The sequence below is a fragment of the Ictalurus furcatus genome, chromosome 21 (assembly GCF_023375685.1).
Source record: "Ictalurus furcatus strain D&B chromosome 21, Billie_1.0, whole genome shotgun sequence".
NCBI classification, from domain to species: Eukaryota; Metazoa; Chordata; class Actinopteri; order Siluriformes; family Ictaluridae; genus Ictalurus; species Ictalurus furcatus.
Window position 1 is genome coordinate 14,407,553 of NC_071275.1, and position 23,003 is coordinate 14,430,555.

A 23,003-nucleotide genomic window follows, 5' to 3' on the forward strand; every position below is an offset into this window, starting at 1 on the left:
GGCCACAGAGCCTGGAGCCTATCCCAGGGAACTCGGGGCACAAGGCAGGGGCCACCCTGGATGGGGTGCCAACCCATTGCAGGCACAATCAAACACACACTCATTCTTCTTCTACTTCTTCACTATGGACAATCTGGAAATGCCAATCAGCCATTTTTTGAACGAGAGGAGGAAACCCGGAGGAAACCCCCGAAGCACGGGTAGAACATGAGAACTCTGCGCACACGGGGCAGAGATGGGATTCGAACCCCCAGTCAGTGCGGGGAAAACATGCTAAACACTAAGCCACCGTGTCCCCTGGAAGATTTCCTTAAATCATAAAAAAAAAAGATTTTATAGATTAAAAAAGTGTGAATTGCTGTTGAAAATCTAAAAAGCAGGATACTTTGTATTTCAATTTCCTGAAATCTTCGTACATGACAGATGTGAGAGGGTGTTTGTATTTCTTTTTGTTTAGGAGAAGAAAAAAAATCAAGGCCAAATGTTTGTTGAAATATTGTGAAGTAGCAATGAATAGAGTGTCCTACAGTACTTCATTAGCTCTAATCCCATCACTTTCACAGCTATTCATTATTAGATGGAATGAAATGTCTTGGTCACAGGTCAGTGGTTGCCCTTCTGCTTAAACCCCCCCCCCCCTTTTTATTTCTCATGTTTCTCTTATTCCACACCACCCTGTGTTTGAGTTTGCGTGGGCAGTGAGGAGGGCAGAGAGGCGCGTCTTCTTTAAGAGCGCGTCCTCCGACTCGCTGCCATTTAAAGCTTGTCGCATCCAAGCGCGTCACGACTTAACCGACTATCACCATTCATCGCACGTACAGTCGCCCGGCTGAAGGCGATGGCGTCCGTTACGTTAGGACAACACCCGGGTCGGCACCACCTCGATTCAGATAAGCTGTTCTTCCGCAAATTGGCGAACGAGGGGAAGAAATTAATGCGCAAACCGTCACAGGAGAAAATGACGCGGGAGCGCGCGGCACCTCTGAAAGCACCACTAAACCACCGACCATCTTCAGACACGCTGAGCGGGACAGCATTAGAGATGTGCGAGAGCAGTGATGCACAACCGCCACGTAGTACGCATGGGACGACGGACGCGGACGCTGACAGTGTCCCCGCGGCGCAGCGCGCACTGGAATGTGCGTGTAACGACGCGGCTCAGGCGCAGACGCGCAGCCGCACCGACGCGCAGAACGCGAACACGAACAACAACGGCATCATCAGAGGTAACGCTCGAAGAAGCTCGGCAAAAAGTGTCCACGAACTGTCAGGAGGCAAACACGTAAAGTTCCGGTCCTTGTCCGCAGACGGAGACACGTTAGAAGGAATCCAGCTCGAGCGGCTCACGCAGGGCAGACGAGGAGTCGTGAGGCTTATGCGGACTGAACAACCGAGAAGGCAAGCATGGTCAATTTTCGATCAAGATGAGTCCAGGGTGAACAAGGAAAAAGGAGAAGGACACCTTTTCGCCCCCCGCAGGGTCACGCAGGACTGGTGCGACGCCTGCAACCGGCTGATCAAGAGCACGGCGCTCCGGTGCGAATGTGAGTTGATTCAGAAATGAGTCTATTCTGTAGTGAACGACTCTTTGGGGGCGAGTCGATTCTTTGGCTTGATCGAATCTGTAGTTGCAGCTACGTGAGATTGATTGCCCCCTGCCTACACTGTCAGAAAAGTGAAAAGGTACACTCTCTTTTTGTAGGGGGTTAACCAGAAAAAATAACTGTCATTTGTTTCTGGCTAATATATTTAGATCTAGCTGCTAATTCGTATCTGAATTTCCTGAAATCTTAATATGTGACAAATGTGTAAGTCGATTCAGGACTGAGTCTTTTCTGTAGTGAACAACACTTTGATGGCGAATCGATTCTTTAGCTCGATTGAATCTGTAGTTGCAGCTATGTATAAAAAAGTAGTTATACTTTCTGGGGTGGTGGGGGGGGGGGGGGGTCATTTTGTTATGGTTAATAGCACTAGATCTAGCTTCTAATTCGTATCTGAATTTCCTGAAATCTTGTCAAGGCGAATCGATTCTCTAGCATGATCGAATCTATAGTGACACTGATTACCCTTCACTGTCAGAAATAAAACTAGTGCATCGGTACCCCCCCCCCCCCCCCGGTTACTAGCACTACATCTAGCTTCTAATTCGTATCTGAATTTCATGAAACTTTAATATGTGACAAACGTGTAAGTCGATTCAGGAGTGAGTCTTTTCTGTAGTGAAAAAAAAGTAGTGTACAGTGTACCTGTACACTCGGGGGGAAATAGAGGTTCTTTTTATGGTTAATATCTCTAGTTCTAGCTTACAGAAAGGGTTTTGCTTAAATCACGTTGGTTAAAGCTTCTAGAATCACAAACCGATGAACCCTTCCGAGTGCTTTTCTAAGAGTGTACATTTATCCAATGAGCGTATTAGTTATTAGATTAATAACAGCTGGAATGTGATTGTTAATGTGGTCTTAGATACACAATTTGGAAAAAAAAGGGCCATAAAGGAACCCATATCTTCATAAATAGGCTCTACTGGGAAAACACTCACACTTTTAAGGGTTCACACAGGGAGACAAAGGTTTTGAGGTTAAACTAGCTATTATTACATACAGTAAATGGGAGTTTATCCTTAATTCCGAAAAAAAAGAAAGAAAAGATTTTATATATAAATGATCGAATTAAACAGTACATGTGACATGTGACTTCCTGTAGAAAATGAAAAAGGTGGCAATGTAACATTTCTTGTTATGGCTGTGATGGTGAATTAAATGAATTATAACTCATTGTGTCAGCAGTTTGTATATGCAATCACATCAACCATTCGGATGTGAGAGAATCAGATCAACAGTGCATTTCAATGATAAAGTTTATATGTGACAATTGCTAGCTTATTGTCTGTCCCAGGTTTCACATATTCTCCCTGTGTGTTTCTTCTGGGTTCTCTGGTTTCCTCCCACCTCCCAAAACATATCAGTAGGTGGATTGGTTAGTAGGTGTGTGCACTGTGATCATGATAGGCACATACCATGCATTCCCTCAGTGTTTATAGGATAGGCTCTGGATCCGAACTGATTAGTGAAGATGAATGAATTATGATGACTATAGGCACACTTACTGTATAATAGGCACAAAATGATTCATTCATTTACCTTTTTAAAAAAGGGTAAGTAGTTTTTTGGGGTGTTTTTTTTGTATTTTGAAGAGCACAAGAGGGACGGTGAAGTAGCATTTTTCCAAACAGGCATGCCAAATATGCCTTGAGAAAACACTATCACGTTTATCTCTCACGTAGAACTAAGGACAAGGATTTATGTGTGTGGAGGGGGGACAAGAGGCAGACAGCATAGCATTATCAATCATAGAGGGGCAGATTGAGTAGGGAGTATGACTCCAAATACGCCAGCTTTGGAGACTTTCTGGGTTCATCTGGTATTTCCTGCTGTAGGGGGGCTGTTGTTTTATGTCTCGAATCATGTCATAACCCAGCACATTTCATCAAAACGATGACTTCAGATATGAGCTGGTGGTTCTTTTCAGGATACAAGGCTCTTGCAAGGAAGAGAGTAGAAGGGGACGTCCCCAGCAGGGGTCATTGTTTGTTTTGAATTGCACTATATGTCTTGTACTGACAGCCCCACAGTTATTCTTCACAAGGGCTTGATGGTTGTGTGATGGAGTTCTTGGTTTATGTTTGTAAGTAGAGCAGAGAATGTGACTTCTAAAAGCATCCCCTTTAGTACCGACCTAAATACTCCCTGTGGGATTAACAGGAGGCTTTTTAGCTCCACGGTTTGGAGGGCAGAGTAACTTCATCACATGCAGCCTATGTGGAAACAGTTACGCATGCAGTCTGAGTTCATGAATTCAATGAAGTTTTGCAAAATAAATAATAAGTAACATGGATTTGGCAACACTTCAGCGTTGAATGAAAGGAACTTCGGTGAAAATGTTTGGATGAAAGCAGCAGAGAGTTGTTGTTCCCATATACCCTACACATCCTAAGAGCAATTAAAGGAGGATTTCACTTTCATTCTGTCACCTCCCGTACTTCTTCCCTGAAAAGATAAGACCCAGCATTCTTTCCGTATGACACTGCCATCTAAAAAGAAAATTCACCCCTCAAACTCCCAAGACCTACTTTCTTATTCATCCTTATACCCTTACTCTTATAACTATTCTAAATTAATCTCATAGTAATTACTGAATAAAATGGGTTAACGTGAATATGTGAATAATAAAGAAAGAGTTTAAGAGGTGAATCAGATTTTGATCCAAACGTAATTGAATAGTTTTCCGTAATAGGCGTGAGTATGTGAATCAGTTGTTTGTAGTGAAAGTGTAGGAGTGAATGTGTATTCACTACAGGTTCGAACATGTCATGAACCATGTAGAAGTCTGTAACGCCCTGTGGGAAAGAGATGTTGGCTCATCTCTTTAGCTGATACGTTTCTTGTATGTGTGTCTAACCTGGCCCGCACCTGCGAGCTATTTCATAGTAGTAAAATGATCCTGTGGCCTTGTGCTGTATTTGTGTGAAGAGATAGAAGCAGATGGAGAAAGAGATTGAGAGAAACAGGGAGAGAGTGTGTTAGAGAGAGATAAAGTTGGTATGACTGCATGTGTGTGTTTGTATGTTGGAGAGAATGAGACAATAAGAGAATAGGCAGTGTGTGCATGAGTGTGTGTGAGTGTACACAGTCATGTCAATGTGTGTGAAAGAGTGTGCACAGGCATGACTCTGTGTGTGTGTGTGTGTGTGTGTGAGGTACTGCGTTGGCAGTGTGTCTAAAGTGCCTTTTGGTAATCTCACGCTGGTAGTTACTGCAGTGAGATGTTTTAGAGAAATAGATGATAGGTCTAATAGTAAAAGATCCGTGTCTATCTTCAGTCAAGACAGAAGTCGCAGGATTCATACTGATAACAATCTTACTAAGACTTGTCCTTAGGCCCTGTTTACACTAGTGCCTTTGTGTTATAAAACGGCGTTTTAAAATGAAAACGATCCTCGTCCACACTGGCATTTCCGCTGTGTTTCAGAAACGATCTCCATCCACACTACACGACCGAAAACGCATGTCACATGACCATTCATGCACAGTGGACATGCGCATACAAATGTAAACATGAAGTTGGTTGCTAGTCGGCGGCAGACACAACAAACCAGCGTTCCATGTAAGGCTTACGGCGCTTGAAATGAGATTTGTTGCTTATTGCTCTAATCAGAGCTCGCCTCTTGTGCATGTAGGCAGCTACAGTGTTATAACATACAGAATTTAACTGCACAGTGGCTGCTAAGAATGACAACAAAGCCAGCAAAGCTTGCGGTTCAGTCTCCGTGTTGTTGTGTATACGATCAAGGTAGCATAATGGTCGTATGGTGGGGGCTTGACGAATCAGGGAAGGATACGCAATAATCCAGAAGACCCAATCAGGGAGTGAATGTGGGTGAAGCCACGCCTTCTTTTCAAAAGTCTTCATTCTGGTCCGTTTACACTGAAACATGAGCCCGGAGTTTTCAAACTAAAACGGGGTCTTCTGCGTTTCCAAAAGTCTCCGTTTTCGAGGGTCGAAAATGCCGGAGTAGTGTAGATGACAGGCAACAGTTAGCAACAGTTATGCGTTTTGCTACGGTTTACATGAGAAAACACACTCATGTAAACAGGGCCTAAGTGTCACTATTTATTTATTTATTTATTTTAGCTCTTTTAGGTCACAGCAACACTTGCCAAATGTGGGTGTCTGTGAGATCATGTATGTGGAAGAGGGCAAATAGCACACTCCCCCGAGTGTGTTACATTGCCCTGTGACACAGAATGAGCAGCAGTTTGAAGAGATGCAGTTGACTGGCTTCATGCGTCTAAGAGATAGCACATGTTAGCTTTCACCTTCCCCAGTTGGTAGCTGTTGTATGATGGGGAGGTGGGTACAATTCGGGGAGATAAACAGGGGTGAAAAAGATAGCATTGATTTCATACATTAAAACAATACAGTTAATTGTCAGCCTTTACATATATATGGTACACTGTAAATTAATTAGAGCATAGTACTTAATTTAACTCAGGGGCTTCTCCGACATTTTGTAGCCAGGGACCGCTTTAAATAATAATGTAATTTAAATAAATTCCATGAACCCCATCAACACAGATTTATTTTATGAACTATTCAAATGATCAGTCAAATGTGTACCATAATATACTTCCAATATATTAGACCCATAAAACTTTTTATTCATGAACATTTCAATGGCAGGTCCAAATTATGGTTTGGACCCATTTAACTGACCAGCTGTGCTTCATGGACCCCCTTGGAGACCGTTGACAGTTTCAAAATTCCAGGAAGCCTAGGCGTGTCTAGCACTCCATCATTCCAACTACACTGCATACCTTTCCTATTAGCGTCACTGTAATTACTGAACAATTCCAACTGATTATAGTTGTACATTATACTTTAAGATATATAACCGAATAAGAAATGGAACAGCCGTATACAATAAAGCATCTATGGCTTTGTAGCTGGTGACTATCTAAAGAAAACAGAATAAACGTTTGTGTGGTTTGGAGACAGCATATTAACTGCTTGTACATATAGCTGAGTACAGTACTAAAGAGCTGTCACAACCTCAGTCTCTGTACTGCGTTAAGCCCCAGCTATTTAAGATTGTTTGGGATTTGGTCTTCAGGGCCCTCTGCACTACCTCTAAGTTGTCTCAGGTTTAAGAGCTGCATTATGTTCAAATGTTTTGTGAATTCCTCTGAGTCTTTAATTGAAACTAACATGTGCACACTTTCTTAAGGCTCTACATATTTTTTGTGAATATGACCCCTGGATTGAACTTAACCGAAAAGCCATTTTCAAAAGGAGCTTTTCTGCTTTCCAAAATGTCCGATCGAAGTCTATAATTCTTACTTTCCAGTCTATTAGCTCAGACTGTAATCAATCTGGTCCGTAATTATACCAGGCTGAATCAGTGTGATAGTACAGCCTTAAACCTGATCTCATGTAACCTATGATTAAAGCCACAGTTGCTTTTGTACACACTAATTTACAAATGTTAGGCCTCTGCTGGGAATCGCTAGAAGATGGGAATGATGTATGAATGATTGATGAATGGAATATACAGAATGTTGTTGCATACATAAATAGATATATTCGTAGGAATTGTAAACAGAAAAACCAAAAAAAGAACCAGTTCCTTGGTTTTCATCTAAATGAAGTTGTATGAAAAGAGGTGAATGCTAGTCTTCTCAGCTTTGGGGTATATTTCCAGTTTTGCAACCACAAGATCATGTTGATTTATTTAGTATGTCATTATGACCGTCAGTTTTGAAGCGTTGGAGTTGCAGTGTGAATGATGTTCTCTTGATGATGAGGTCCAAAAAATGACAGTTGACCTCAGATGTATGATTTACATTGTACCATTGCCACCCAAATGAATGGGGTGCATTTCTTTTCCCATAAACCTTGTAGTTTACTTTGCTGACCTGACGGTTGTGTCATTGTCCTTGCTTCTGTAAAATAAATCACGGCTGAGTCTCAGGTCAATACAGGGCAGTCTTATTGTCGGAGTCAGCGAGGCAGAACATTGTCCTCTAATAGGCTGTAAGTCTTGTCCTTAGAAGCAGACATCTCTCTCTCTCTCTCGCTCTCTCTCTCTCTCTCTCTCTCTCTCTCTCTCTCTCTCTGTCTAAATGATGTTGCTTGGCACTCTGCAGAGCCTCCGTGAGTAAGGCTAACCTACTTCGAGCCATCCATCATCAGACAGCATGCACTGCCGCAGTACTGACATTTGACAGAGAGAGAGAGAGAGAGAGAGAGAGAAAGAGAGAGAGAGAGATGTAGCATATTATGTCTGGAAAGTTTGGTCCTTTTTGTTTAAACCACAGTATTTGTTCCTCTTTTTCAAAACACTTTGTCTAAACTTGCCAGAGAAGAAGTTTTACTCAAAACTTTGATTGCGGTATGTCATGCGAAGACATGACTACAGATTTTGGAAAGTACCACTAGACCATTATTTTAATGTGCTGTTATGTCCATTTACTTTCACTTTCCACATGTCACAGTCTATTACATTTTGATCTGGTAATTTGACCCAATCCTACTTCAAACACCCTTCTTCTTGTGTTGGCATGTCCAGGATTCCCAAAACACAGCCAAAGTCTTATTACAATAGTGTGTCTCTCTCTTTCCCATTCTGAATTTAGCCCTGATGCGCGCTTTGAAGTGGCTCAGCTCCCAGGGTATGCTGGGATATTGTGTATTTTCGAGGCTGTGGTGGTGAAGGAAGGCTAAAGAGAGAGCATGGCTGTGACTACAGCTCCCTATTTCTAACCCACAGCCCCTAATTACATGCAGCATATGAGAGAGCCACCAGTCAGCGGTTATATCCGTGCCATAAACAGCTCGGTTCCTGTCCATTTTCCTGTCTTGTGTTGTTTTGGTTTTCTCCCTCTCTCTCTTTTTCTCTCTCAGGCACACCCACCCAGACAAACACAGGGTGTAATAGGATTTTGAGAGAGTAGGCAATGCAATTAGTTTTATTCCCATTCCAGATTGGAGATTTCGTACAGATACTGTAGAAATCAGGGTTGATGTGTGTGTGTAAGTGTGTGTGTGTGTGTGTGTGTGTGTGTGTGTTTGCTGACTTTAGCTGACTCACTGGTTCTGAGGGGGAAGAGGAACAAATCATAAATTTATTAGGAAGCCAGCAAGTGGAAGCTCTAGTAGTACCGCTGCTTAGTCCTATTTTTGGTTGCCTAGAAACTGCCACTAGCGTAATGAAAAGTCTTTCTTTGTGAAAATCGACGAGAAATAAGGTGTATTTTTTTTTTAAATCTGGTTGATCTGGCTGGATTACTGATTTGTCCACCCCGGAACTTCTCTCATGTCTCAGTAATGCAGAATTCTCTTTGTTATGCTTACAGTTAAATGCTTAACTGTCTCACACCCTGTCCTCCACCTTTTATATTTTCTCTAATGATGGGGGATGGTGTGTATCTACCTAATCCCTGATACAACTGTGATACAACTGTGTTCATCAGGCACGCAGATGGATTATGTGTATAGTGTGCTTAAAAGTTGTCATTTGGTTGACATTTTTTAATTGTCATCACGGTGGCAGTGTAAAATTACAAAAAAATACTAATGCAAGCTAATTACTAACATAGTCAATGTAGGATTGAGTATTTCAAATAAGTCTATTTTGTCTATTTTGCATGTTTGCCGTAATGAAAATATAGTTTGGGTTGTTTCTACCTAAAATGATATCTAATTAATTATATTAATTAAGCACATGCGATGTGGTTTATCCTATCTGAAAGTCACTTCAAGAACAGCAATTGTTTGTGCAAATTAATACAACTGAAGGGCATGTACTAAATTTGTGGAAACCTGTTCATACCCAATTGAAGACAAGATAAACAATTATTTTTATGCAGGTTTCTTGAAATTTTGTGCTGTATCTCAAAATAATAAGAGAAGTTCTCTGAGTTATGACTCAATAGGACTTCCGTAAAGTTGCTTTCCTATTACATATTTGGCACATTTTCATCCATGCCAAAAATGTTAAAAAAAAAAAAAAGCCTCCGTTCACACATACCTTATAGACAGAAATCTCATTCGTTCATTTTGTTGTGCATACAAATTTCTATTTTTAAACATTTAAAAAATATATATACTGTATGTTATATTGGATGTAGTTACACATACGTGTGAGTTTAAGTTTCACTCTTTCAGGAGTCTCTCTGAGGTCTGAGTTTGTCACACCTTTTGAGAAAGAGTAGCACATGCAACCACACAACCATTTTCGGCCTGCATTGCATGAATGAATTTTTTTGCAAATATTCTTTGTAAATCACCTACAACACCCAACTAAATACACATGCAATTAATCAAATTCATCATTTGTTTGGGAGGTCACTGATCTAGTGGCCCATGTATTTTTGAACCAAATTAATGCTAGAAAATGACACTCAAGTAATTAATGTTACACTTGCGTGTCTTTTTATTACAGAGCCATGTGTTTTTTTATCTTTTCTGAGTAGGAGGGTAACTTGTATTTGTGTCATTGGCCCTTCGTCCTGCTCTCGACCCCTTAGAAGTATTTAGGATTGATAAAGAGAATAACAGTATTTCTGACATACTGTAACTATGCTCAAATCACTCATCAGCTGCATCTTCAAATCCAGCCTTTAATTCGATAATCCACCTGGATTAACCTCTTTCGGCTTTCAGGATTGTAGGATTGTATCGAGAGCATTTCCCTTAGTGGCTAAATGGTAACTGTACAGTCTGAGGCATCTTTTATAGATTTAAAATGCAACTTAATGTTTTTTTAAAGTATGTTAAAAAATTAATCATGAAGAATAATTATATAAACTCAATAAATAGGGAATAATAATAAAAGTTGTGACATAATATTCAGGTATAAATGTAAATGGAAAAAAATACTAACACAAAAAGTACAGCAATTGTTGTATTTATTATTAGTAGTAGTAGTAGCAGGAGTAGTACGAGTAGTAGTAGTAGTAATTCTAAGTAATTACTAGCATTAATAATTAATATGTATATATTTTCAATAATAACAATAATAACAACAACAACAATAATAATAATTATAACAACAACAACAACAATAATAATAATAATAATAATAATAATAATATCATCATCCATGGTAATGTTATTATTGTTATTATTATTATTAGTAGTAGTAGTAATTATTATTATTAGTAGTAGTAGTAGTAATTATAAGTAATTACTAGCATTAATAATTAATATTTATACATTTTCAATACTACTACTACTACTACCACTACTACTACTACTACTACTACTACTAATAATAATAATAATAATAATAATAAAGTATTCAATTAAAAAGGTGGGTTATTAGCTGTTTGGTTAACTATTAATAGATGGGGCCTGACAAATATCAAGATGTCCTGAGTTCCAAGCTGCTCCTTCACTTTTCTTCAGACCTGCTTAAAAAGTTTTTGTCCTGATGTTTCTTCTCTCCTTGACCTTTGCCTCCTTCACCAATTCCCCGTTCAGCGAGTCTCTGTTTTCCTCACTGTGCACCGTGTAGGTGGGACAAGCCCCTTTACATATGTTTCATTGCACAGAGGAGCATTTCAGTGGCCAGGGCTCCACAGGAGCAACCTTGTTCAGATCCCTATTGAACAGGAGAGACATTGTGTCGGGCTTTTCAAAGCCCCATTCACTCGCACTGACAGATTCAGGAAGCCAGGAGCAGTCTGGGGCTGTTCTGCTAACCACACATTCAGAATATACCAACATCATCCATGGTACAGGATGTCAGAGTGAGTCTGTGGTGCTCTATGTAAGCTATATGAGCTGTGTATGGAGGAAAATGTAATACATTACTAAAAATAAGGTCTAAAAACATCTGTGACAGTCCTGTTCACCATGTTTTTTTCCCCCATGGAGTGCGTGTTCTGTGAAGAGAATGATGGGATTTCCTTCACTAATAAGGATACATGGGATGCTGTCAGTTCCAATTCTGGACAAAATAATGCACCATAATAAATAAAGCTTTCCAAATGGAGCATGGGATTAGTGATGATGTGTTGAGTATCACAGTGTATAATCAGCTAACAGTTTATTATGTAAACCTTTATGGTTTCTACACACGTTAACCTACTATATAGGTGATGGGTTTTTTTTTTTTTTTTTTTTTTTTTTTAAGTATACAGTTACTCCATGAGTGGAAAAGAACCACCATGAGACTACTGCTGACCAGATAACAGAACTTCAGAAGTTCCTACTTTATGTGTTTGAATTTATAAAAACAACATGATATTCATGTGGGCAGAAACAATGTAGATGCCCCAGGGAAAAATTCGCTTTTGTTTACTCTTATTTTCCTGTCACTGTGAAGAGGAAGTTTATTTCATGTTACTGAAGCAAAATGAACAACAGATGGGCATTAGCTAAATATTGTTTTGTATGTAGATGCAAAGAATGTATGAATAACACATATGCTTATATCCAGGATTATATCCAGGTTTATATCCAGGTTTTTATCCAGGCATGAGTAACAGTAAGCCAATAAACAAACAGCCAGTTTTAACCATCTTACAATACAGTTTGTCTAAATGTATGATTTATTAATATCTCTCTAGATGCAACAGCCATATTGCAGCTGCCATGACATTTTCCTGTTATTGTTGTTGTTGTTGTTGTTGATGATGATTACTAGAGTTTATGACTAGCAATCACAACATTGTGCTGGCAGTCATCTTGTAATTACAGTATTTCTGACAGGACTTGAAGGCAGCAATTCTGATATAGTAATACAGCATGTGTTGCAATGGTATATCCGGCACAGCACACAGTGTTGCTAGGGTTTGTAAACACTATGTCTGCTTACCGGCTTATTTTATTAGACAAACCCACCTTGTTGGTGCAGCTTTCAGGCATAAAGGTAGAAACTAGAACTCATTTTGCCACGAACAGCATGTATGAGTACTCTTCGAGTGACCTATATGGATAGTGTACCTGATAAAATGGCGAGTATGAATACAAAGTGGCTTTACCTATAAAAAATAAATAAATAAATAAACTGGTAATCTGTTATACTGTATAACTGATTATACTACGCCACTGTGGAATACTCAAATCTGATTGGTCAGAAGGTGTTGATCTACAGTATAACAGCAATTCTGACAGTAGCACTGACTGTAATTAGAATCATAGGTTCATTGTAATACGCTCGTTCTATTACGTTATGAAGTCAATAGTATTGGTGAAGACGTTTATTTGGAGACATGTAGTTCATGGAAGACGTCTCAAGTCTCAGAGCTTTGTAAATGACAGAAGGTTTTACACCACGGGAGAGTCTTCAGGACAGAGGACTCTGCATTTTTTTGGTTATATAGTTCAAAAAGAGAGGCTGGTGAATGAATGGCTATTTATACCCACTATAATGTAATGTATAAGTAATAATCACCCCATCCCATCATTGATTATTTTCCTATAAGAGCACGCCTCTGTAGTGTTTTATTCCTTATTTTATTTGTAGGTAGTGTAAGTGAACAGGTCAGAATAGAGTGTTCTGCTGTACTTTAGTATAAGAAAAGTACCAGTGCAGGAAACTAACTGTGACAGCGCAGTGGGGAGATGGCGCAGGATATATTTAGGTCACCCTTGACTCTTCTGTCCTCTCTTAATTTATGACTTTCTCTAGTTTTAGGAGCAGAAAATGAAGCGTCTACTATGTCTCTACAAATTCTTTGCAAAATAAGGGTTTCATTAACATTTATTTGCATATATACAGTATGAAGTCGTTAGTATTGTGGAATTTAACGTTAATTAGGTCCTGCTGAGAAACACTGACTTAAAGGGTTGCAGTACAGCAACATCTGTGGAATTTATGAGCGTTAGTTCTTCAGAATACATATTAGAGTTAGAGTTCATGTTCATCATCTTAGCTACCTGCTTGTTTTTAAATCTCCTGTACAAACGAATCTCTAGTAATTAGCATCATATGTCCTCAGTGACTCAGAACTGCTCGCTGGTTATACAACTTCCCACTGGGTTCTTACCAGTGAACGAAGTTAAGAGGATGAGGTGGACTATCAGTTATTCAGTGTGCCGCAGGAGATCAGATGTCCCTCAGGATTCACAGAGCATGGGACATCCATCTGTCTTCACACTCTCAGTCTCTCTCACTCACAGACACACACTCAGGAAGTGGAGCACTATGTGACGGCATAGAGAGCAAGTAGGGAGGATGAGTGAGAAGAAGAGAATACAGAGATAGGAAGAGAGATAGAGAGAGAGAGAGAGAGAGAGCGTGTCTGTAGCTTTAAGAGGGCTGCAGAGAGGAGGACGTGTGGGCGCTGCATCAGTGCAAGCTCTGCACTGCGTGAGAAAACTGGGGACAGGCAGAGAGTGAGAGAAGCAGAATGACAGACTGAGAGAGGAGATAAGGGCCGTGTCAGAGAGGTTATCGGGCCCGAGCGTGCCTCTGAAAGCCTGACGCAGCCCTGCGATGGTGGATGCGCAGGACAGACTGGCAGCCCCCAGCGCAGAGCCACAGAGCCGCGGGCAGCCAACGCCAGAGAGTGCCATGGGCACAGGTGGGCACAGATAGCGGCGCCCGCCATGAGGCCGGCGGAGGAGACAGCCGTGTCCAGTGCGTGCTTCGGCCACGTCTCGCGGCGCCTCAGCCGTCTCTTCCGGCGCCTGCCCAAGTCCCGCTCGTGGTCTGAGGGTCTGAGGCTGCTCCGGAGGTCCAGCAGCAGTGGCGCTCTTGTGCTATCAGGTAATGGATAACAGATAGACGAGAAGAATGGAACAAGATGAGTAGACAAAACTTTGGTTGAATACCTATAATATAACGACATGAAGAAGGTATGAGGGAAGAGGAATAGACAATTATGACAGGGTGTGGGAAACGAATGGAAAGAAAGGATGACTGGCGAGGATGCTGAAGGTAGAGAAATCTTCAGTAAACAACAGGACAGAGGGAGAAGGTAGGAGGTGGGAATGCATCAGGGAAGGAGAGGAGAGAAATGGAGCACAGGACAAGGGTGTGATAAAGGAGAGAACGAGTAACTGAGAGAAGGGGAGAGGAGAGAAGATGAGAAGTTGGGTAAACCGTTAGTGACGTGTTTATTAGGTAACACAAGAGGGTAAGAGAAGGTAGGAATGATGTGAAGGGAAAGAAAATGGGAGGTATTGTGAAGACGGGGATGAATTAAAGGATCTGAAGGTTTTTTATATAAGAGAAGAAAAAAGATCTCGTGAAAAATGAAGGAGTTTAAGGTTCGTGTACTAAGATATCCAGTTCAACTGCAGCTGAAGAGCTCTGCGGTGATTTTGCGCCTCCCAAAAATAGCCCAGTTCTAGTCTATAGGGAGCATCACATTTTATTCTCCCTCTTTCTCTTTTTCTCTCTAAATGGTTAGTGTTTCTCTCTGGCTGTACCTATTGTTTTCTATTGACATGCAGAAGGGCTGGAATAGAGAGCTACACAGATTCATTGATCCTGTATAAAGCCTCAGTGGTTCTATAATGCTCCAGTAAACACGACAGGGAGCGAGAGAGAGAGAGAGAGAGAGAAAGAGAAAGAGTGAGAGAGAAAGAGAGAGAGAAATGTGCCAAGGTCATGGGTTTGGTTTGTTAACGCACCATCAGCCAAATTTGTCATTATGTGCTGTGTTAATAAAGGCTGCAATGCAGAAGCTTGACCTCAGTGTTGTTCAGTACTGCTTTCATAATGAGTGTCTGTACACTGAAGTTGTGAGTCACATTCGTTATTTCAGTCCCAATGCCGATTACTTTGAGTAAACTCTCAACAGCTGTGGGAGAAAAAAACTGAATTTCCCATTGATCTGGAAAAACCTGTCTCTTACAGTGGACTGATGAAGGCAAAGATGCAACAGAGGAGGATAATGAAAATAAAGCGATCCCCTTTACGGCACAGTAGCCGCCTTAGGTGTAAAACCTCAAAGGATTTTCCATCTCTTATGTAATTTGTACTTTGCGTCATTGTCCCAAATGGTTTAAGGTCAGTTTGGTGGGTAGAGGCTAGAGTCAGTGTCCTGTACAAACGCTTGAATCATATGGTATGTGACAAGTTATTTATCATTCCACAAAGTTAGGACAGCATGCTCACAATAAGTCACATTTATCAAGCTGGATACAAATCATTCAAAGGAGCATTTACATTACAAATTATTCATGAAAATCCTGTTCATTCTGACAGACAGATGTATTTTATGAGAGGTCATATTAATGACTTTTATTATATTAAAGAAAGCAATCCAACACAGATCCATACGTTGAAATTGAATAATGAGACTAATCCAATTAGGACAATGGCAAGGAGGAAGAGATAGTCTATGTTTTTGGTAGCTGATACACTGTAGTGGCTGAGTTGATTATCTAATCTAATGAGTCTTTACTGGTCACATAAACATTACAGCACAGTGAAATTCTTTTTTTCTTCACATATCCCAGCATGTTAGGAGGTTGGGGTCAGAGTGCAGGGTCAGCCATGATACGGCGCCTCTGGAGCAGAGAGGGTTATGGGTCTTGCTCAACGGCCCAACAGTGGCAGCTTGTTCAGTGCTGGAGCCTGATTCCTCGACCTTTCAATCAGTAACCCAGAGCCTGGCAGTGCTGGGGTTTGGTTACTGGATGCTACGTTTAGGAAGTGCACTTTCAATGTTTAGTCATCATGTTGTTATTTTCAGTCCCGTGAGCTTTGTGTTTTATGGAGTTTTTTGGGTGTCACTAAATGTTAATCAGTTGTGCTATGAACATGCTTGGTAATTTACTGGCGATACACATATGAGTACACTGGAAATCAGAGTTACCAAAACTTTTGTAAATCTGGAGGGGAATTTTTGTTCGGTTTGGCCAACAAAAAACAAAACAAAACAAAACAAAAAAACCCCATTTGCATACAATTTTACCAAAAGGTGAAAAAATGAGGCCCATTGTACATACAGATTGTACATACTGAAAACGTTTATAATTGTTATTATATATACCACTATTATATATAGTTTATTATTATTATATTACTGCTTTTAAAATGAAGTCCTCAAAAATGAAGCATAAGACATAAAATCCGACTTCGTGTCATCCGACATATTGGCTGATTAATCAAATCAATATGAATATGATCCTTTTAAGCTATTATTGACCGAGACTGGTGTCTTGCCAATATCACTCTATCCCTACTAAAAGCTCTGTGGAGTTTTTGCTTAATGCAGGGTCTATAGTTCATAGTCTCAGACCTTTAGTAACAGGAGAGTATATGAGCATATGAGAGGACGGCATCAATTTTGCCACGTAGAGGTACCAGATTTGCTATCCTGCCTTATACAGACTGACTCATATTTGTGATCTCACTTCTAAACAGTTATTGTGAGAGCAGTGGGATTTAAAGGTGCTATAGATGCTATAGATAAGGTCTCAGAAGAATATTAGTTGATAGCTCTAAATTCTTGTTGGTTTACAAATTAGAGCTGGAGGATATGATGATCAATAGCGTAATATGTCACAATATGGCATGCAATTTTTTATTTTATTTTAACATACCAAAATTTTATTAGTGAAAGCTATTTGGAGCAGCTCTTAAGCAGCAGTAGCTCATTATCATAGATTTTGGTGGGGCATAAACAACTAGATTGCACTTGACTTATGCTATAGGCTACTTATATGCTACAGTCATTCTTACAGTTTCGCAGTTTTTATCTAGCAGGTATGTTTCCCAAAAAGCTAATATGATTAACCAGGGTTGCCAGGTTTCAGCAATATTCCCAGCCTAAAAAAAGACCTGAAACTATCCCCACAAATTCAGGCATCGAAAAAGAGAGACACATTTTTCTCAAACTTTGCTGGGAAACCGTGGTGCGCACGCATTTCTGATATACAGACTTCATCATATACCCCTCCACCTCTACCAAACTTTGCAATATATCTTACAATTGAAATTCTGGAAATGTATTTATTTTTTTATTTCTGAATATTTGCTATAAAACAAGATCCTGGCAGCCATGGAGTATTTATAAACTAGACTAATTTGGTGTGAATACCTCAAACCTGATAACCGTGTTATTGACTGTCCTGTCCTCTGTTACTCCTCCACTGAAAATTCATCGAGCGAGCATAGGGAACTTTGGGGGAGAGTGGCATTCCTGCACAAATGGCCCTCTGTTAGCACTTGTTGCAGTTCTCATTTGAGACCACTTGGTGCAATAATAACCATATGGAGCTAAATGCGATTGTACAGCATCTAGAAAGGCAAGCAAATCAATGGAACATTGTCTGTGATAATTGTGATATATATTGTTTGTATATTGTAAATATGACAAGTATTGCATTATGGTATTTTCATCCAATCCTGGTGTGATGGGAAAAAACCCAAATGTGAACAAATTAGTGATTAACCCTAAAGTAACCTTTATTAGTGATTTCACTTTAAAGAACCATAAATTACAGAGCGAATGATTCTGTTCACTGTAGGACTATTGAAAGCGGTTGACTTATGACCTCCACTGGCTCTGATAAATGTACATGCATACTGTGTGTAGAGCACTGATAAGGTCCTAAATAAGCACACGGGTATTCCAAGCCTAATTGCGTCTGCACTATAGGGAAAACACAATACATTCTTTTATACAAGTCCGTCATTCAGGATTTCTAGCTTTACTGATATAGTGTTAATAGGATGAAATTTGCATTTGCTTTCTGTGAATCTTAGCTGCGTGTTTGTCATAGCTCCCAAACAAACAGTGCTGTGCTGAAAAAGTCTGCAGTGCTTTAGTCTCTCTCATCTCATCTCCTCCTCTGTGCACTCAGTTCAAACTGATCAGCTTCCAATGCATCAACTTTCATGCTAGTAATAAAATACAGCACCAACCAGTAAATTAGTACCAGAATTACTGAGCACATCATATAGTGTTTTCGAGTGGAATTTCCCTTTAATAAGCCTACATACTTTATTATATGACTTGTTTGCACTGCTTTAATGCGGTATAAGTACTAGACCACGTACTGCCAGCCGTTTCATATAGTGTTTACTTCTATAATCCTTCTATATTTATGCTGTAATTTCTCTGGAAATGGAAAAAATAGTTGCTAGGTCATTGCACATTTTAGTCACATCACACTAAGTGACCAAACCAAGTACATCTGGGTGTTTTGGATGCCACTTTGTCTACAGTTTGTTAGTGTATTTGTACATTTCAATTTAACACAAGCGTGTGACTGGGATGTAGTTGTGTCATATGAAACTGCTGCATGTATCCTAAGCCAGACAGTACAGAATAGACTTGAATAAAGCCAAAAATTCTATTTGTAAATTTGTAATAATAAATGTATGCTTGCAGCGTTATCCAAAGCCACCACCCTAGCTATTCTCAGTTGAATTTAAAGTCTTTAAAGCCTTAACAATATTAGCACAATTGCTTGAATTATTACATTGCCAGTGTTTCATGCCACAATGTTTGCTCCTTGGACTCTTGACTTTAGATATTCTCTCATGGTTTTTTTTTTTACCCTTATTTCCTGCCCAGTTTTGTATGTTTTTGGGGATGAACTTATTTTTCCAGTGCCTGTTCCTCTGAATCTAGGAGCTGGCCAATGGAAAGACCGGGGGGAAAAAGAGAGAACGACTATGACTTCTACCATTTCCCAATGGTATCATTTATACTAGCTCATACTTAGTTTCCCAGATTTGAAAATGTTTATGTGCATGTCTGGATGAGTTATGTTGATGTATTAGTAGTAATTCTATGTAAATAATACCCTGACGCAGTAAGCTGCATGCCAGTTTAGTCTCTATAAGTGCTGTATGTGTTGCCCAAGTACCTGCATTTCTCATGTAAGAGATTGTGAATAAGAAGTCAAAGTGCTGACACACCAGCTAGAGTCAAAGAGAATTTGAGTTCTACCCAGAATACACTGACATTCTGTTTAGGGAGTCGGTCTCAGAAACACCTTCCTCCAGTTAAATCATTTCTAATTATGTCTTGCAATTTCATTTTAAATACACGCCAAGTAGGGAGCATTAAATTACGGGAAATAGTGAGTTTGTGTACCAATCCCTTGCCCCCCCGTATACACCGTTCCCCATCCAACTATGAAGATCTAACTATTGGAAGGAGAAAACTCTCACATTGGATTATATCCACATAAAGTCTTAATAAACCCATTCTGACTAAAATTCCACAAGTCTACACAAATCTGTTAAATAAAAATATCGAAATTTAAAAGGGATTTGTTTTAGTTTTGATACAAATAAAGCTGAAATCAGATTTCAGCTATTCTGGATATTCTTCTTTAACACTGGTTGTGTATCTTTAGCTTGTTGTTCAGATTCAGAGAGCCTTTTTTTTTTTTGATTGATTAATATGACTAATCAGTGAATACTGAGTGGTGTTCAGGTGTTTTGGTTATTTGTAATCAACCCACCCATCTTTCCATAGAATGTATGTTTATGACTAGAGAAAACCACTTTCTAAAATTTCCTCTAACAAGACCAGGGGCTATTTTTAAAATAGTGCATAGTGCAAGGTCGATGATAAGTTCTTCAAAACAAACCTACTGGAATGAAATAAAAGGTAGACCTGTTCCTGGGATATAGTAGGGAGGGTCTAAACAGAGGACACTAGAATGCTAATTATCCAGACTTACTAATCCAACATGGTGTAGGCTTATATGTCTCTAATAGGCATGTACACCACACACACACACACACACACACACACACACTTACACACACTCTATATTTACTGATTTAGACCTAGTTCAACTTTATGACTCAAGAGTGATCATTTTCCTGATAAGAGCTTCATTTGAAATTTAAAAAAAAAGAAATAAATTTTCTCTGATCCACTTTCACTTCATTTTAAGGCACAAAATGATGGGGTTAGGTTACTGGATTTGAGCCAAAGAGAGAAAACGAGCAGAAAGTACTGCTGACGCAAACAGAATCTGTGAGTATAAGAGATCAAGAGCAAGGTGTCAGCAAAAAAAACAAAAAAACGGCTTTGCCGAGTGACCAGTAGCCTTTTCACTCTGGCGGAATTGATGTGGGGGAAATGCTGATGGTGACAAGCAGGGCAAATGAGAACAGAAATGTTGTGGGAAATGGGAAGGAAGGAGGCATGTGAGGGGGAATAAATAGGAGTCAGTGTTTTCCTTCAGATTTCTAAAGAAAGCCTCTGCTTTAAAGGTACAGTGAGGGGAATTCAACCAGCTCTGTAACACTGTGGTCAGATTATATCCATGTTCACTGTATTTATGGGGAACTGACAAGTTAAAATGAGAAGTGGTACTTAAAGGGACAGGCCCAGAGATACGTCAACTAGTTGACCTTCTCGATAGAAGGAAACTCTTTAAATGCCAAAGATTGTGTTGTATTATTTTTTGTTTGTTTTGTATTGCCAGTATTACTGCTTGTAATTTGGCCGGTCACAAGCATGAAATCATGGCTAATGTTTAATTATTACACTTAAAATTGTGATTAATTATTTAATTGTCTTTCCTGTTAAATGTATGCCACTTCTAAGCATTTATACCACAGCCCTGTTGAATTCTTAAATCTGCTTGGTTACAAGGTATTGAGTATTTTTCTAGAACAGTACAACTCTCAGTAGTACCAGCTATAATTCAATTTACAGGTTTGTATTAAAGTGCTCATTCTAATACAATATAATATATGTAGTAACGACAGGGGCTTGGTGGATGCTATGTATAAACAGATTAAAAGCATACTATTATTTAACAAAAAGAAACGTATAATCACTGATATGGTGAAGTTTGTCGGAAGGAGTCTCCAGTGTCAGCACTTCATAACAGTCGGTAAGTTTCCCTCCATGGGAAAGTTTTCAAGACGTAGGACCACCATAGCATCCACCAAGCCCCTGTCAGTGAAGTTTTTTTCTTGGTCTTATTCACTTCAAGAGAGGTAAACAAAACATGCTGGATAGGACGCAACCGTTTCTAACTTTTATAACTTTCCTAACTTGTTTCGTGGCTGTTCCACGATAGTAAATGTAACTATAAATGGACGAAACATACGGCAAGGCGTTCATTAATTAATACTAAAATGCAATCTTTGGTAAATTATTATGGTATTAGAGGAATATAACAATTCAGGACATGCTGCTATAGAAAAATCACAAATACACAAATAAGCTACGTGACAGAAAACAACATACTCTAATGAAATCTATAAAATGTAGTATTGTACTATACTGTACTAATGTGCTAAATCTTGTGGTTTATATATATATATATAAACTTAGACTATGGTTAAATTAAAGGCTAACACTACAACATATTTTTATATATTATGTTTTATGTCACCATCATGTTTACAAAGAGTTAATAGTAATAGATTGAAGAATAATGATTCAAATATATGATGGTGTAGCAATCTGATAATATCAATAAAACAAAATGAGAATGAACATCATTGGCACCCTGTCCGCCTTGTGCCCAATGCTCCCTGAGATAGGTTCCAGGTTCCCCGTAACTCTGAAAAGGATAAGCGCTATAGAAGATGGATGGATGGATGGATGGAGAATGAACATCTTTTTTCCATCTTTATTACAATGATAAATTATGTTAAGCCTGATCAGCTCTCTACTTGTAATACTGTATATTCCAACACCATTGCTGCTATTTAAACGCTAACATTGTAAGTGTAGTGTGAATATACATGGATTACTGTATGGACTTAGCGTAATTCATTTACATTCTGTGAGTTTGTATACTACCATTAATCTAACTACTCCCAAACATGCGCGGGCATGACCGTGTATCACTCCAGAGTGACTTGGTCTGTCTTGGACAAATAATTCTCCTGTTTTAAGGACTCCTCTTTTCTTATGGGTGTGGGAAACTTTGCCACATTTCTTCCCAAGTTAGCTGTAACCACACAAGTCTTTCCACATAGTACTATTAATGAAACACAAAGGAACAAGCAACTATAGAGAACATAGGGTTAGGGTTAGGGTTGTATTCTTTTGCCATTTTTTTTTTTTTTGGTTTTGTTTACGCTGCCAAAGTCCAAACAGATCAACAGTGTTTGAGTGCTTTTCCACATCACCGACAGCCATAGGTACCTCCCAGCTTGCAATCTCTTGTGATTTATCTCACAGACAGATTCATGGATGTTTCCTGCATTTCCTGTGTTTTAGAGGCATTTAAAGAGCCACTTAGTCCTTGCACATCCTCTGCATTACAGTCTATGAAACCCAGGTTAACGCTAAGCTTCTTCTTCCAAATTTATCAGGTCACAGAGGTCAACCAACAGCACAAGGGTTTGGAGCAGGGTTTGGGCATCATGCTGGATGCAAGAAGGGTGCTAGGGCATGTGGGAGAGGGTGTCTGAGGTTAAGGGAATACCGTACAGGTTGTAAAGAATGCACTAGAAATCTACCTAACCCTATTTGGAGTGTTTAGGAGTTTCTTTCTAGAACAAGCGAAGACTCCCTTGTGCCTACTAGAGACCCAGAGATTGC

The 23,003-nt window shown here is 39.5% G+C and overlaps 1 protein-coding gene across 2 annotated transcripts in view; it reads left to right on the forward strand.

The window, feature by feature from the left end:
* Positions 1-986: 986 nt before the first annotated feature.
* Positions 987-23,003, forward strand: part of rassf5 (Ras association domain family member 5) — a 52,322-nt gene continuing 30,305 nt past the window's right edge. The window contains exon 1 of one of the 2 annotated variants that reach the window (XM_053652807.1): positions 987-1,544. In XM_053652807.1, the coding sequence (XP_053508782.1) occupies positions 1,043-1,544 (502 nt within the window). In that variant the 5' untranslated portion in view covers positions 987-1,042. Of the gene's footprint in view, positions 1,545-13,930; positions 14,279-23,003 lie in introns of those variants that run through there. The other variant, XM_053652808.1, reaches the window with a different exon arrangement.